Here is a 17,494-nt window from a genome sequence, read left to right on the forward strand (position 1 = left end):
CGATTGAACCCAGCATCGCTGGGTTATGCAGCGCGAGCTTTCGCTCCACGTGCTCCGAGCTGGTATGCGCCACTGGACACTGATTGGAAACGACTGCTGCGTCAGCGCTCGGCTTCGGATCAAGTTTGAGGCGAACGTTGACGCAATCGTCGTGTCCAATCTCTGCCCCCCCGTTGGCCTTCGCTGATGAGGCCATCTCATTCACCACTACGCCTTTGTTATCTACGAGCTCTGGGGTCCTCCCAGCTCTTTCCTATTTAGCACAGCGGACGCTCTGCTAGAGTGGAAGGGGGAGATTTTTCCAGTTGACTCACGAGAGTCATTCTCGTTCTTAGAGGCCGAGAGTGGCAAAGCGGCCGTTTTCGCACTTTCGTGTTCGTACTTTCACGGCTTTAAGAAAACCGGAAATGCGCAACCTCACTGCTTTTTGGTAGACTGCTTCTTGGTGCGGTAGCTGACTATCATGCACGAAATCGCACTTGCACAAAGTGCGGTGTCGCCTGAACCGGAGAAAGATTCGCTGCTTAGCGCACCGTGCGGCCCCGGTGTCTGCCTTGCGGAGTCCACGTGTTTTTTATTAATAAAAATGCCACATTCGTCCTCAACGTTAGCTCTTGTTTTCATAATATTGTCGTAAAAGGAAACGGATCGACAAGCGTAAACCTGAAACTAAAGGTTAAATCAAGGATGTTGTGCCAAAAATAAAAGTACGAGCGTCGAGACTAGGGATGTCGCGAACCACCCTAGGTTCGATTTCGAAAGGTTTCGATATTTGCGAAGCGAACTGAGGTTCGATTTCGAAAAATTTCGATATTTTCGTACCGACCGAGGTTCGATTTCGAAAAATTCGCAACTTTTGTCCAGAGCGGAGTTTCGAATTCGAAAATTTCGAAGCTTTCACGGTTTCTAAAATTTCGAATTCGAATATTTCGAATATTTTTTACTTCAGGTTCGATAAAATCGAAGATTTCGAAATTCTTTGTAAAAAAAATTCGAAAACTTCGAACGCTTCGAATTTTTGTAGACATGAAGTTCGAACAATTCGAAAATTTCGAATTTCTTTTTGCATAAAGTTCAAAAAGTTCGAAGGTTTCGATTCCCTTTTAACGCTAAATTAAAAAAAAAAATTCGAAGATTTTGAATTTTTTTTAATCCAAGTTTTCAAAGTTCGAAGTCCGATTTTCAAGTTTTTCCACAGTTTCAGTTTCAAATAACGTTTTCACGACTCACTGGTTTTCACAAAACCAAGTTTAGAAAAGTTAGGGTGTGATATCTAGATTCTGCGAAGTTGGTCCAGCAATTAAATGAGACGACGAGTGTCCCGGACGTGCTAGAATATTTGCCAGTGCAGAATTGTGACCGCCAGCCCCCCGGGGGGGGGGGGGGGGGGGGGAGGGGGGGGATCTTTAACCTGCATCACGCAGTAGTGATTGCACGAACACACTGTCTTACGAGACTCTTCCAGTTCGAAACGGCCAGGGGTGAGCAGGAGGTTGAGGCTCACAAAAACCTTGAAGCGACCTGGCAAACTAGCTCGCCACCCCTTGCACGCTGGTAGTAATCCGATCCGGTGAAGTTTATAATTGCCCTGGAGGTTTATTTTCTGGGTCGGAGGAATCGCCTCGCAAAACTCACAAAAGCCGACACAACTCGAGGTCGAGGAGCGTTCTACCATACAAGTGGCGTCGGAAGAGGAAAAACGGGGGGAAAGAGGGTAGCCGGGGGGTGGGGGCTTCAGCCTCTTTTTCCCCCTTGCAGGTATTTCGGACTGTTAAAGAAAACAATACGGGGAAAGAGGGCGTGGTCGAGCTTATTTTAATCTGAAATTATTTATGCATATGTATAGCTAATGTCGCTCTTCACTGCACACAAGGTTGCGTAGATGGTCATTGTTAGAAACTCGTTGTCAGAAGGCACTGCTCGTCACATGCTTAATGGTTCGGAAGTTCAAAGCTGTCTTTTCGACCTAAACACCTGTGCCGATAGTAACAAAAAAAAAAAAAAAAAAAAAGAATAAATGCGGGAATAAAAAGCAGGAGAAAAAAAAAATCTATCAAGAATTCGTCGGACTCGGAAGTGTTCTATTCTTGCATATTCAGAGGTTCAGAACTTCGAAACAAGTTTCTTTTACCAAAATGTGTACAGGCTAAAAGAAACACGTCCCAGGAACGTGAAGCGAAAAAAAAAAAAGTTTTCTTTTGGTGACGTGCTGAACTTGAACACTACTAGAAATCTTCTCTCATGAGTTAATTTATTCCTTAACGTGAAAAAACAATAAATATATTATTTTGTATTCTGCAGATGGCAATGATATGTACTGTCTGTGGTGTTAATTAAAATGCGATACCTCAAACAACTTAGACGAAAATAAATATCAAGTTTAGGTCATAATTGCATGCAGATACATGTTTGGACATTTCTACGAAACTCACGTTGAATAACAATAATCACATCTTAAGACGGCACTTACCTAAACTATACATAGATCATTCTTAAAAAAGTATAACATATCTACCATAAATAGCTCCGGCTGCAGCGTGCTTCAAATCTGGCACAAACGATAATCGTCAAAAACCCGTCGTCTTTCCTCGCCCCTTCGGGGATTTATTTCTTTAAACCTAAGCATGCCAGAACATTGAAATAAACGACATTGTCTTTCGTAAGGAACGCAGCACCGCGTGTAAAAGTTCGAGAAAAAAAAATTACGAATGTACCCCACTACTTGAAATCAAATGAAACCGTCCGCCGGTCTTTCGAAGTTCGACGAACGTCGAACTTTTACCCTAAAAGTTCGAAGTTCGTCGAACTTATGACTTTTCAGAATTCGAAAGTTCGAAACTTTTCGAATTCTCCTGATAAATAGGTTCGAAAGTTCGAAATTCATCGAATTTTTTGGTCAGTCAATTTCGAAAGTTCGACAAGCATCGAATCTTGCAGCGCAATAAGTTCGAAAGTTCGAAAAAGATCGAATTTTTTAGCGTAATAAGTTCGACGGTTCGAAAAGCGTCGAACTTCTTAACTTAACAAGTTCGAAAATTCGACCTCCGTCGAATTTTACGATATAGATAATTCGAAAAATCGAAATCTTTCGAACCTTTCGAACCGCTTGATTCGATCATCGAAACTTCGATTCGAAAAAAGTTCGCGGCATCCCTAGTCGAGACAGCAGCAGCGAGCGTCGAGAGGTCGGCGTGACAGCTGGATAGCGCGCAAGCGCGATAGTCTGTCGTCGTCAGGGGAGTGAGTCGGGAAGGTCACCCTGGGCTCCTTTTCTATCACACTTGGTATCTCGGACATTCGAGCATCGAACATTCGGGGTGAGAGTAAACGCGAATCTTCTAAAATTATGAAGTAGCGTTCCTCCTCGGTCAGGAACACGGCAATATTAAGCTTATACTGGACGTCGGCTCAAAAAAATTTGGTATTTCTCGTTTTTCTTTTAATCCAGGTAACGTCATGTTCTCAGACTTTCGCGTTTTCTCCCAACTAGTCTATAGCGTCACATTTTCACGCAGCGTTGGCGTCCTGGGTTGAATGGTTTATTGAAGCGGGCCGCTATAGTCAGTTATAGGTTAAGAAAAGCTTTCGAGGGAAAGGAAGGATGGGGAAAAGGAAGCAGACTAAACGCTGAAAAAAGGAGGAGGTTTTCTACTCTTTTCTTCAGCACTCCGTCTGCTTCTTCTTCCCCAGCCTTCCTTTCCACCGAAAACTTTTCTTAACCTGTAACTGACTATAGCAGCCACCTCAGTTTTTGTTCTCCCCTACCAATTATTGCTTAAAAATTGGACGGTACGACAAACTGCATTTTGCAATTATTCACGGGCCAGAGATGTATTATATATTTTCCTCAGCGCCTTTTTTTCTGAGAACAAACAGTGGCATTCCGAGGTCCGGGCTTTCTTTTTTAGCGGACACTTGGACCCTTCGAGCACCAATCCACGATGACCAGTGAAGCGAGAACCGCCGACCGGCAACACAGCACTTACTGATGCAGTTCTCCTGGCTGTTGTAGTAGGCGTTTACCACAGCAACCTGGGCGAGGTTCTCCCACTTGCCCTTGATGTGCGGCTTTCGCAGATGCCCATATTCGTAGTCCGTGTACCACTTTCGCAGCCGCATGACGTTCTCGAAGTACGTGTCGGGTTGCAGCTTCACGTTGCGGTAGTACTCCCCCACGAGAGCGTCCTTCAGCAGCTCCTCCGGGTAGCCGATGTACGGCTGGATGGCCAGGGCCTTGGCCCGTGCGCGCTGCCGCGTCTGCTCGTCCATCCAGTCGATGTCGTCCAGGATGGTCATAAACTCTTTCAGGATGAAGTTGACCATGTCCAGCGCGGCGCCCTTGCTGTCCTCCTGGAAGAAGTGCCGCACGTAGAGCGAGGAGAGCGCCATGCCCAAGTAGCCCGTGAGCGAGCCTATGCACTGCTCCCAGCGGGCCATCTCGCGGGTTTGGCCCGTCAGCACTCCGATGAACTCCTGGAGTCGCTCGCGCCACGGCTTGCCCAGCATGCCGTACGACTGGAGCACCGCGCGCCACACCATGTAGTTAGCAACGGTGCGCGCCGGCGTGCGCAGGATAAGAGACTCGAACTGCTTCACGAACTCGGGCACGACCACGCTGATGGGCTCGTCCGGGGTCACCTTGTCGACAAGCAGCGAGTTGAAGTAGCGGTCCCAGTCAATCTGCGTGTATACAGCGAGGGCAGTTTGGAAACCAAACGGGAACCCTCGTGAAGTCTGCGGTCGCGACCGTGATTTTTTGCATACGAGGCCAGACGCAGTGGTCGTTTGCCGCCATATGTAGGTTGTGCGACGAGTGGTCAGGTTTTTATATTCACGTATAATTTTAGACATGTGTTCAGAGCGCTAATGAAACCATTTTTCGGTGCGCTCAGAAACTGCAAGCTGACGGTTGAGTCAGACCAAGGTCTTCAAATATTAAATAATTTAGTTAATCTAATATATTTTCTTAAAATCTAAGGCACTGCAAGGAACCAACCTGCGTGGGTGGTTACCTCCAATACTGACCGAACCTATGATTTATTTTTATCACATTACAGGATGGTTCACACGGCGTTAGTTCACACAGCCCGTTTTCTTAAGGCTCGTTCACACAGACCCGTTTTCTTACGTTACGTTACGATAAGTCACCGGGAAATCTGTCCTTCGTATTAAGCGTATCTACCCATTCAAGGAGATAGCCTGGCACGCGACATTCGAGACACGAATGTTTCGGTGACGACGAGCTAGGACGGTCAGTTACCGTGACAACCAAGGACACAAGGCTCGTCGTAACGTAACGTAAGGAGTTGAGCACGGTTCAACTTTTCATAGAGCACCGTTTTCTTACGTTACGTCGAAGTCACCGAAACATCCGCGTCTCGAATGTCGTGTGCCAGGCTATCTCCTTGAATTGGTGGCCACGCTTAATACGAAGCACATATTTCCTGGTAACGTTTTGTAACGTAACGCAAGAAAACGAGTCTCTGTGATTGAGCCTTTAAAGTCCTGTTGACGCTTCTGGCAAACTGTTTGCTGAACTTCGTTTAGTGCATTTTGTTTCCGCTGCCAGCTTTTGACGTTTTCTACGCTCGTAAAGGTGTATCCACACGACGGACCGGGCCGCGGACCGATTGATCACGTGATGCGCGGCCCGCGGGCCGCCCGGCTGCAATGAGCATCTACACGGCGGACCAAAAAAGCAGACGACAGAGCGAACGGGCCGGTCTAACCCTCGACCTCACAGCTCAGCCAAACGCATGCAGCGAGCTGCTTTGAGGCTATTTGTAAGGAGCCAAGATGGAGGTTGAACGAAAAAGTCGTTTGGCCGCGGTGGCCCTGGCGTTCAATATTGAGGACGAGGACGACTTAAGTGAACCGAAAAAGGCATGGGGACATCTTTAGATATTTATTTGAGTAGTCGTCGCGACTATTGTCCCACGGAGCGGGGAATCGCTCCATGAGCGCGATGAAGTAAAAAGTTGCATCATCGCACAACAAAAGGTTCGTCTTCTTCGTCTTCAACAGTTGGCGCCAAAAGAAAACGACTTTGGATTTGGATTCTAATCCAAACAACAAAAGTCAGCTTGTTGCCAGACTTAGCGTTTTAATTATACTAAAAACGCCGCGGTCCGCCACCAAGGTCCGGGCGAGAAAAGTCGATTGGCATTTCTCAGAAGCGCGGGCCGCGGACCGCCGGCGGACCTCGAAAACCGGTGACGTAATATCACGTGATGCGCGGCCCGCGGACCAAAGCAGCAATATGGTCCGTCGTGTGGATACACCTTTAAGGTGTATCCACACGACGGACCGGGCCTCGGACCGATTGATCACGTGATGCGCGGCCCGCGGGCCGCCCGGCTGCAATGAGGATCCACACGGCGGACCAAAAGAGCAGACGACAGGGTGAACGGGCCGGTATAACCTTCGACCTCACAGCTCCGCCAAATGTATGCAGCCAGCTGCTTTGAGGCTATTTGTAAGGAGCCAAGATGGAGATTGAAGGAAAGAAGCGTTCTGCCGCGGTGGCCCTGGCGTTGACTATTGAGGACAAGGAGGACTTAATTGAACCTAAAAAGGCATGGGGACATCTTTAGATGATTACTTGAGTACTCGTCGTGACTATTGTCCCTCAGAGTGGGGAATCGCTCTATGAGCGCGATGAAGTGAAAAGTTGCATCGTCGCACAACAAAAGGTTCGTCTTCTTCGTCTTCAACAGTTGGGGCCAAAAGAAAACGAATTTGGATTTGGATTCCAATCCAAACAACAAAAGTCAGCTTGTTGCCAGACTTAGGGCTTCAATTATACTAAAAACGCCGCGGTCCGCCGCCAAGGTCCGGGCGAGAAAAGTCGCTTGTCATTTCTCAGAAGCGCGGGCCGCGGACCACCGGCGGACCTCGAAAACCGGTGACGTTAGATCACGTGACGCGCGGCCCGCGGACCAAAAGAGCAATTTGGTCCGTCGTGTGGATACACCTTTAAGAGGACTGTTTCCAAAGCTTCGTGCTTTCACTATACTTTATGATGTTGATCTAACGAGCCAGTTTCGATACGCCATCGCTGCCGGCACGCACCGTGGGAACTGCAGTCTTTGTGCGCGCGTGACAGCCCCGCTGCAGGTCTGTGCGAGCCGAGCACGCGACGGCACAAGCCTTCTCGTGCACTGGCGTGACTGCCTCCCGTGGTCTACAGCTATGGAGGCGTCACGCATACGCGGATCGCTTAGTCAAAGTTTGCTCTTAGTAAGATCGTTGCCGACTATTAGGGGCGAGATGTTTCGGTGGCGCCCTCGTTCGGTTGCCTTTCGTGACGTCATTACCTCGAGAACAAAAAGTTCGGTGGTGTTTGTAATGGGCATGGTGGAAGCCTGAAATCATAGCGCTCTCAAAGAAACACTGCCAACACCGTCCAAATTGAAGTTTTTACATGCCTCTTATTTTTGTCGATGAGACATCCTTTGCTGACCCCCGAGTCAGCATTCGGCCAATTGTGGTGGGCCGACCACAACGACGCTTTCGATCGCTCATGTTGCCAACACTCCGTTTCACCTTATGTTGTACCGCAGAGAAGGCTAGAAGCGCGAGCTCATAGCGTTGAGAGCTGCTCTTTACGTACGAGAGCTTGTGCTGCCGAAATGTGCCCTAGGGCAAGGAGCTCGCGCTTGTAGCATGCGGTACATCATAAGGTGAAACAGCGCATACTATTAGCGATGTGCGCGACCAAAAGCGTCGCTGCGGTCAATTTTCCACGATTGGCCAAACAATGGGCATATAAGCATTGTTGGATTGTCAACTTTGACGGTGTTAGTTTCGGATTGCGACGGCTCCTAGCTTCCACTGTGCTTTTTAAACACACCACCAAGCTCGTCGTCGCACCTTATGGTAAGTAGCCAGGATAACAACTGGTGACGTCACGGCGAGGCAAATCCCAGTCGTGGCGTCACGGATGGAAAACATAAAAGGGCGCCACCGAAACATCTCAGCGCTAATAGTACTCATCTAAGAAATATCTTGCACGTACCTGTGGTGCGAGCTTCTTAACCCCGTTCAGGGGCATCTTGTTATACAGCTTGCTCATGTTGCGCCTCTCTTCGCGTGGCAACGAATACTGCAAAAAGAAAAGTGTCATTAAACTATATGGTGCCCTAAATAACCAGGCTCGATCTAAAATGGGCTGTAAAAATCGACAACTGCACGTACCATTCTATAGGTTACTTCAAAGGTGTATTTCACTAGTCGGTTTTATTGTGTAAAATTACAAAGCGTATCTCCCTCTATATAAACAGATAAGGCAAAAAAACATGCCAGGGTCAATGGCGGATGGCGACGCAGACGATCGAGTCGTGTGGCGGGGCGTGTTTGGCGCACGTATTGATTGATAGCTCTACCTCCTTATCAAGACTGCTCGCAACGACCGTGGTCTAATAAAAAGAACGCTACATTTTTTAAATGCACTTTTGCTTTAATAATAAATGCGAACAATAAAAAAAAAAAAACTTAAAGTACAAAAAAAAAACAAAAAACGCGGTTGCATAGCGACGGCGTTCTCGCTGCCGAGGGATTTCGTCTGCGTGTCGTCTGCTCTCTTTTGCCTGTCTGCTACACCTCCTGACGCTGCTCTCGACGCCATCTATCAATACGTACTCAAAACACGCCCCGTCACTTGATTCGGTTGTCGGCGTCCGCCATAGACCCTGGCAAGCTTTTGGCCGAATATTTGGACAGAAAGATAGCCACCCTTTGTAATTTTACAAGGTAAAAGCCACCAGTGAAACACACCTTTGACGAAAAGTTTAGATTGCTAGAGGCAGCGCACCGACTTTCACGACAAATTTTAGAACAAGCCTGCTTATTTCAGACACGCTATATGTCACTGACAGAAACGAAGGGCGTTGCGAGTTCCGAGTGTATCATTATTGCTCATGAGCCAAGGAACTTTTGCCACCTGCCAATAAGAACGTCGAAAAACAAATCACGAAGCAAATAGTGTGAACATAAGTTAGGACGTTTCTTAAGGTGTCGGTGACTATAGTTTGCTTCACTTTATGTGCCAGCGAAGCCGACGCTACAATCATGAGTACGCTGCCCTAAACGATGCTTGCACTGCAGGAGCGCATATGGTCAGCAGGGACTATAGAAAGCCCGTAGCTCGATCGCGCTTGTAAACTCTGCTTCGCTCACACTTCAAGTGAAACGGAGCACAGAGGCAGAGGCATCCATCACTTTTCCGTGCAGCTTTCTACAGATAAGGCCAGGAACTAATATACCACTTGCGTGTTTTAGGCATCAATACCCTAACGTCATTTTAGTCGGCTTATAGCCAGTGAGGAGAACGAGCCAACGCCTCCCAGGTAAAGAGGCCACAGAGCTGGATCTGTGTAGTCACCTATCAGAGGCCAGTGAGGGGCACGGAATGGACACGAGTGCTGCGTCAGCGTTCGCTTGTGATTCATGTTCAATTAATCAGGAAACTAGTGCCAGCCGAACACTGACGCAGCACTCGTATACAGTCGGTGCCCCGGGCTGATGTCACGCATCCAGTAATATGGCCTTGTTATCTGCGAGGTGTTGCTTCAACTGCCATACCCTCTCAATGCATCAAAACGAATCAACGGTTTTTGCCACTCATCATACGCATATCATTGGTTTAACGTAGAATGTTTTTTTATCAAGCGATTTTCATGGAGTTATGTAACGTCTAAGTGTAACAGCCAGCTGTAACAAAAAACCGACTCCGAAAAGCGTTACACCCATAGGAAACTGCTTAAAATTATTCTGGCAGGATCCGTACTCCCCACCTGGAGATTGCGAGCCAGGTGCCTTGCCGACTGAGTTACCGAGTTACCCAGGGTCGGTGGCATATAGCACCTAAAAGGGACTCAATGGCACGAGGCCAGGCCTCTCCTGTCAAGCTGCATTCCTCACGGTGTCTGTCCGATATGCGAGCGAATCTTCTCTAGGCGGTGCCGTTCAGACGCCCTTTTACTCTTCCCTGAAAAGCCTGTCGCACATTCACTCTGGTCTGTGTCAACGCGATCAACCTTGTTTATTTTTCTTGGTTCTGACGGCCACCATGTTAAATATCGATCTAGCTGGGTTGGTGAAAAGTAGCAAATTATTTCATTTGCCAATTGGATGGCGCCAGAATTTAAAGGATCCGTGCCGCTACTATTCTTTCCCCGGCTATACTTTATTTCTTATAGTTATGCCTAAATGTTACGAGCATTTTAAAAGAAGCACTTGTAAACGGCGCGCACTTTTGAAAAGGGTCTTAGAGATCCTCTGTTAGACACTTTTCAAAAGTGCGCGCCGTTTATAAGTTGCCGCACCAGTTATTTGAGTCCGTGATTGCTTGCTTGGGCACGTACTCTTAGCGTGTATCGGACACAAGGGCTGTGTGAGCGTTTGGCGAAGACTCGGCTTCAAACACACAATTCGCGGCCAAGAAATGGCGGCCACCAATGTTACTGAATTTTTTATTCACTGTCGCCCAGCCCAACTACGTCATACTTCAACGTGGGAACCGTCACACGGCAATGGTCTACACACTGACGGGCACGGACCAATGCCGCCTAGAAAACACAAGGCCTGCACATGACGTCACCGGTAGTGATTCCCGCGCCAGGCGGCAACACGCTGCGGAGCTAAACAAGAGTCCCCGCAAAGTGGCTAACCCGCGCGTATTGGCGTCGCCCCGTCATATAGCGTCGCGCTCGTTGTCAGACGTTGCAGGACCCGCTGGTGGTGACGCTGAAGCGTACTAAACGGCCTTGCGTGGACCTGCTAGTGACGCCGTATGAGGGGGAAGGGCTCAATTTTTTGTTTTCTAGGTGGTTTCGCATGGACGCAGCATTGCTCACATTCGCCAGCGCGATCTCGAACTGGAGCGCGTCCCAGAGCTCGGTCTGTGCCGCCTTCTTGTCGGCTCCCAGCAGGTGAGCGGCCTCCGTCATGAGCTTCATGTACGCGGCCACGACGCTGTCGTTCAGCCCCTTGAGGAAGTAGGTGCGGTCAGGGAGTCCCAGGGACGCTTGGTCCAGCTGCAAGAAGAGGAACTCACTTTAACTTTCTGTTCCCTTTTTATCTTGCACTCTTTAGATGAGTCCCGTGCGTATATTTTCCCCCCGCAGAAGTCGCGGACAACCAATACATGCGATCAACGGAGGAAGCCGACAGAACTAAAAGTCGAAAAAACCGCCATGCCCCTAAAACATGCCACTACCCTCCTGGCACTCCTCGCAATTTAGAACTGGTTCACACAATGGTTTTTGATTAGGATCAGCCGTGGTGCAACTAAATGTAACACCTTGGGACGGCAAAGCACCCTGGCGAATTGGCACCGTCGCTCAGCCCCAGGTAGCTCCGGAAGAATTCCGATCCGCGTAGAACTAGAATGAAGCTTTTGCGGGACGAATATACGCATTCTCTCTGGGAAATTGTCGCTTATAACGTTGTTAGAATCATTTCAGCACACAGTGAAAGAATGACGCGAAAAATATACGTTGAACGGAAGGTAGGGTGTCAGGGCTATGCGATGTGTCCTCTCGTCATAAGCGTATACGAGCGAGTCCAAGCCCAGTCGGTCACGCTCAAACGCATATCTGAGAAGCAGGTCTCAGACGGCATTCTATCAATGTTCCTGAGCAAACCGAATTTCAAATTTTTCAATCAAGGTTTCCATTACCTTCGTCATTATCTTTTTTTCATCTGTTGAAAAAAAAGAGAGAAACAAAGCGACCGGATATCGCCGCCTTCTGCGATTGGCCAATCGCAGAAGGCGGCGGCTGCTGACCAATCGCAGCAGATGGCGATGTCCCGGTCTCTCGATCCCGCTGTGAAGATTAGGGCCCTCGAAAGTCGCCCTTGGGCTCCTAGTTACCTATCATGCAGACTCCGATGGTATGACGAAGACAACAGAACCATTGACAGAGGCATTCAACCAAACAGGATTACACGTATTCAACGTAGGTTTTGGATACTTACGCTTACTACACACTGCTTAACGCGCTTCACGCAACTCGCAACACTGATACCATTTACATATCAGCGGTGGTATTCTTCAATAAATATTTCGCGAGTCTGTTCGCAATATATGGGGTGTTTGATTTGAATTCGAACATATTTATTTTAAGATATCCGTGAAAGGCACACTAATGCGGCTAGTGCAGGTGAGTTGAACGGCCAGAAGGATATAATATTCCTCGCGCTGCATCAAATATTTAACTAAAAATACCGGAACTCTAGGAGAGCCTAGAGTTCCTGTATTGCGCGTTCGTCTCTGTAGCCCCGTCTTTCCTGCACAGCATGTTGATCCTGCTCCTCACGTGACGGGATTCGGCGAATAGCGGCGCCGCGCGTTCGAGGCGCGGGTCGCGCTCAAAAGCAGAGGTAGTACGGCGGGGCGGGTGCAAAGTCTATACTTTGTTTCACCTTATGTTGTACCGCAAAAAAGGCTAGAAGCGCAAGCTCATAGCGTTGGGAGCTGCTGTTAACGCACGAGAGCTTATGCCACCGAGATGTGCCCTAGAACAAGGAGCTCGCGCTTGTAGCCTTTCCTGCGCTACATCATAAGGTGAAACAGAGTATACTTTCCTGCACAGCACTTGATCCGGCTCCTCACGTGATCGAATTTCGGCGAACAGCGGCGCGGCGGCACGTGGAAAACAGACGCGCAACTCTGGCTCCCGTAGGGAGCCTATAGACGCTTTGCAGCAGCTGTGGATGGGCGCCGCCATAACTGACCTTCAGTTTTTGTTTCCCCTTATTACGTTTACTTCACTTCATTATTACCATAGCAGGCTAGAACATTGCCATCCTAGATTTTTTTCCTGTCTTTCTCCCCAGCATTGGTCTTCGTGGAGGCTCGTCCACACCAATTTCAGTGGCTCGGTATCTCGGTAAAACAAGAGAAGGTCAGCAATGGCGGCTGTATTATGGCACGTATGTAAAGCGTCTATACAGGAACTTTAGGATGGATGGATGGATGGATGGATGGATGAATACGGCTGAGCCCTTTGGATCGGGCGGTAGCTTACGCCACCTAGAAATTTTGTTTTACCATTTAAGCTTAAAATATTTAAATGTGAAATCTATATTCACTCCGCAGTGCAAAGAAAATGAGGCTATGAAACCCCCTTGCCATCAGTGAATAAGAAAATACCTAGTTTTCTCTCGATTTCTGCCACCATTCACTTAATCTTTGCTTGGTAATCTCTACAGTCTCGAAATCCACTCTCCCTTCGCTGTCTCTAAAACCCAATGACTTTATTAAATCTATGTTGTGATTTCTTTCTCGCCCCAGCGCCATCTGTCGGAAATCGGGGGTACCCGCAAGCAGACGAGTACGCAATCCGGTCACGGCGCTACGGTAGGCTTCTATGGGCCCTTTACCCACCTGTCTATCTTACACCCTGGGCACGAGGGAGAAATCCGGTGTATTTCTCCTTGGCGCGCGCATCACGCGACAAAAACGTGAGGCTTTTGCGCGCATCCCGCCACAAAAACGTCAGGCTATTGCCCACCACAAAAACGTGAGGCTTTTGCGGTGGGCAATAGCCTGACGTTTTTGTGGCGGGATGCGCGCGCTGAGGAGAAATCTCCGGGATTCCTCCCTTGAGTGAATCTCCCCCCCCCCCCCCCCCCCCCTTACTTTCTTCTATGGCCTTACTACACCGTGACCAAAAGCACCACCGCCACGAGCAAGCAAGGTCCCTGCAGGTTTCCCGTATAAAGCAATCGCTTTTCAAAACTGTTCCCTGAAACGTCGTTTGCTTACGAAGATGATGTATCGCGTGTTGTTCCGGAAATCCGGGATGACAAACAGGTCGAGCAGGATGTCGTGGCTGTAGCCAAAGTGCCGAAACTGTATGAGCGCGTCCAGCCAGTGGAACTTGGACGCGTTCCATCCGGGTCCCTCGACCACGGGCCAGCCTCCGAGCGACCTGAGGACCCTCTGCAGAGGCTCCTCGGCGTACGAGTCGATGAGGCTGGTGTTGAGGCAGGACCGGTACATGTGCTTCATCTTGTGGATGAAGCCTGGTTCCCAGTCCTGTGGCGGCTTCTCGACCAGCGAGCGCAGCTGGGCTTTCAGCTGGTCCCAGATAAGGGAGAACTGGGACACCAAAGGCCTGTCCTCCGGAATCGGGTGCCGGTGCACCCAGCCGCCGCACGCGAAGTCGTAGAAGTTCTCGCAGGGGTCCACGCTCTGGTTCATGTTCTGGAGCAGGGTGGACGCTGAGCAGAAGGAAGCAAGCAGCTTCGGTCAGGCTGCCGGTGTCTGCTCTCCAGTACCAACATAACGGCGCCGCGTCGCTTCCCAAATGACCGTTCGACCGGTTGATGACGAAGGACATCTACAAAATACTGAATGAACTTAAAGATGAACTTCGCCAGGAATGGAACGCTTTTAGGCAGACACTGGAATGACATATTAGAAGTGACAGACGTGACTTGCGGAATAATGTTGAAGAGGCAAAGGATAGTATGGATTTTACGAACCGCGAGTTTGAGGACATGATGACAAAGTTTGAGACACTACTTTAAAAAAAAAAACGCTCTGTTAGAGAAAGAGAACAGAAATCTCTCGCAAACGTGCGATGACCTAGAAACGTGCTTGAGAAACTGCCAGGATTGACTTATGCGGACACTGAGCAGTACTCGAGGACCACCAATCTGGGAATCAAAAGAATCCTTAAGCATGATGCCGAAGTACTTTGAGATGTGGTTCGAAAACTGGAAGAACCAATTGGCAAACCAATTACTCGAGCGGATATTGACATCTGTCATCGTGTACCGACGTGGGACACTGAGACAACAAACATAATCCTACAGCTTCTAGAGCGCAGCAAGCGCGACGCTATTCTTCAAAAAGCAAAAAAGAAGCGCCTTACAAAACTCGGATGTAGGCATCGACATAAATATGCGGCTATTTGGGAACGAGCATCTTTGTCCGTCATTAAAACGTATTCTTAGCAAAACGATTGCTAAGAAGCGGCGGCAGTCGACCTGAAAACATGTCTGGGTGAGAAATGGAAAAATATTTGGTCGTCAAGCCGATGGTTTCCCACTCGTCCAATCAAAAATGATGGTGACATTGAGAAGATTTGTTAACTTATCTACTCGGTATCTTTGTGTTTCTTTTTGCAATGGGATACTGGGAGCTAATTTAGCCTGTGGACCTTGGTCACTCCTTGTCATCGAAAGATAACTCTAATCTACCACGATTACCTAAATGCCCGTTCCGTAACAAATAAACATGACAGTAGGGCGTTTTCAGATATGATCGAACAACCATGTCCGGTGACCATTTTTAATTTTGATGAAAAAAAAATTAATTTTTCTGGCTTTATACCCAGACAAATAAAACCAATCATTGATTAAAAAAAAAATGTCTTTCTGCAAAAAAATTTTAAGCATCCTCTCAGTCATGTTCGCGCTTTGCGTATCGTGCGATTTTGACATTTCGGACGGCTGCCCCCAAAAACTGTTCTGATTACGGGTCTAGAAATATGCACTGACAAAAGGAAGGATTGTCAAAAAGTACAGGGTGTCACAGAAGAAAATTTACACGGTCTTTTTTACCGCAAAAATAAACTAGGCATCGCCGAACGCTCATTCTCCGCCCAAAGATATAGCTAAAGGTCACAACCAGATGCCAAAGTTTCAGCCCGATCCGATAACTTAATCAAAAGTTATAAGTGATTTTCTGAAAATTTTAATGGGAAAATGGCGGCCGATGGAGTTTTTGAACACATGAGGCTATATGGCGCCAGAAACCGAAAACGGGTAAAAATGTGATCCATTTTCCTATTGAAATTTTTAGAAAATCACTTATAACTTTTGATTAAGTTATCGGATCGGGCTGAAACTTTGGCATCTGGTGTTGACCTCTAGCTCTATATTTGGGCGGAGATTGAGCGTTCGGCGAGGCTAGTTTATTTTTGCGGTAAAAAAAGACCGTGTAAATTTTGTTTTCTGACACCCTGTATTAATCACCGAGGACTAGGGTAGTCAACTTGACGAAAAAAACAAAAAAAGAAATCGCAGACGGCAAATTGCGCAATAACGCTCTAGATTAAGGAATATTTTTCTTTGTATCTATTGAAGCTAAGGTCTTCAAACGTTGCCAGTATGTTGCACTATACACCATAGTTCACCTTTGCGTGAAATATTGTTGTCCTGGTTAGCGGGAGAAATTTACAAGAATTGCTCACACACAGGTATTTCCATAAAAATTCAGTATTTTGAAAATCGTTTAAAAAAAGACCATCTTTAATATTTTTTAAACTCTCTGAAATTAACGTTCATAATATGTACTAGAAGAGCCTGCAAAAACATAATGCAATATTTGTGTGGCTTCCAAGTTATAAAGCGCGAGATATATGGCCACATTGACGCTAACGCGGTTGCCATAAATGGGGTGCACCAAGCACGTAGCGGGCCCGGTCCACCCCCCCCCCCCCCCCGCCCCTCCCCCGAAACAAAACCCTGGCTACGTGCCTGGCGTGCACATACACATTGTTCACAATGGCATTATTATTAAAAAAGCGTAAAAATGCTACGGAGTGGTCAGGAAAAGACACATAGACACCACAGAGGTGGACGGTAGTTTTGAAGAGAAAATTTATAATACATTGTCGTTCAACCGACACAAAAATGCCCATGGGCCGAAGCGATCGATGTGCACCCGCTGTAACATGCTTCGTGGTGCCTGTTTTAACAGCCGGCGTATAGCGTTGCCGTATACGCGACATAAAAGAAGCAACCGGAGCGACTTTGGAAACAGATCAGCCTACAACCTTGGCGGTAACATGAGATAGGAAGTAGGGCACGGCAGGACCTGAAACTGCGCCGCCTGTGAGCGCCAATAGATCCGCCGCTGTGGAGGGCCGCACAATTGTAGAAAATAAAAGATACTTTTAAAAAAAATCCGATTGCCTGAGATTGTTTGTATTGGGTGTTTTCAGATAGGATCGAACGACCATGTCCGGATGACATTTTTTATTTTTACCTAAAGATATATTTCACTTGTGGAACTGCAAAAACATATTCAAACTGTTTTTTTGCGGAAAATAAAATTTCTTTTGAGGAAAAACAATCACATAGTCGCTGTCGGTATACGCGCTCGTTTTTTAGACTTGCGTGAAACCACTTTTTGGATATTTATAAAAGAAAAACTGTTGTCGTCTTAGGTTTAATTTTTTTTTTGTGCAGAGACTCTACATAAAATGAGAGGAGGCAAGCGTGCATTGTCGATTACGGATCAATTCAGAGCTTTATGAATCCGGATCTTAAAGAGACTGGAAATTCAATTTTTTTAGAATGGTTTAAACTCGTCTGTTTTATATTCGCATAAATTTTCTGAAATGTAGAAAGGTTAACGATTTTGCAATAATTCGAAAATAAGTTTAAAATGAAGGCCATCGCAATTTTTTTTCTTCTTTTCACAGATCGAGGCTCATAATCTGTCCTAACAGGCCCTTCAGAAATGGCCTGCAAT

At 47.4% G+C, this 17,494-nt stretch overlaps 1 protein-coding gene across 1 annotated transcript in view; it reads right to left on the reverse strand.

Moving 5' to 3' along the window:
• Positions 1 to 17,494, reverse strand: part of LOC115313733 (neprilysin-2-like) — an 85,129-nt gene that overhangs the window by 41,815 nt on the left and 25,820 nt on the right. The window contains exons 2-5 of the mRNA XM_040216411.1: positions 13,772 to 14,229; positions 10,857 to 11,036; positions 8,018 to 8,104; positions 3,987 to 4,680 (exon numbers count right to left, since the gene is read on the reverse strand). Of these exons, the coding sequence (XP_040072345.1) occupies positions 3,987 to 4,680; positions 8,018 to 8,104; positions 10,857 to 11,036; positions 13,772 to 14,229 (1,419 nt within the window). The remainder of the gene's footprint in view (positions 1 to 3,986; positions 4,681 to 8,017; positions 8,105 to 10,856; positions 11,037 to 13,771; positions 14,230 to 17,494) is intronic.

Source organism: Ixodes scapularis, unplaced genomic scaffold (genome assembly GCF_016920785.2).
Source record: "Ixodes scapularis isolate PalLabHiFi unplaced genomic scaffold, ASM1692078v2 PGA_scaffold1__304_contigs__length_218370807, whole genome shotgun sequence".
Classification (NCBI taxonomy): Eukaryota; Metazoa; Arthropoda; class Arachnida; order Ixodida; family Ixodidae; genus Ixodes; species Ixodes scapularis.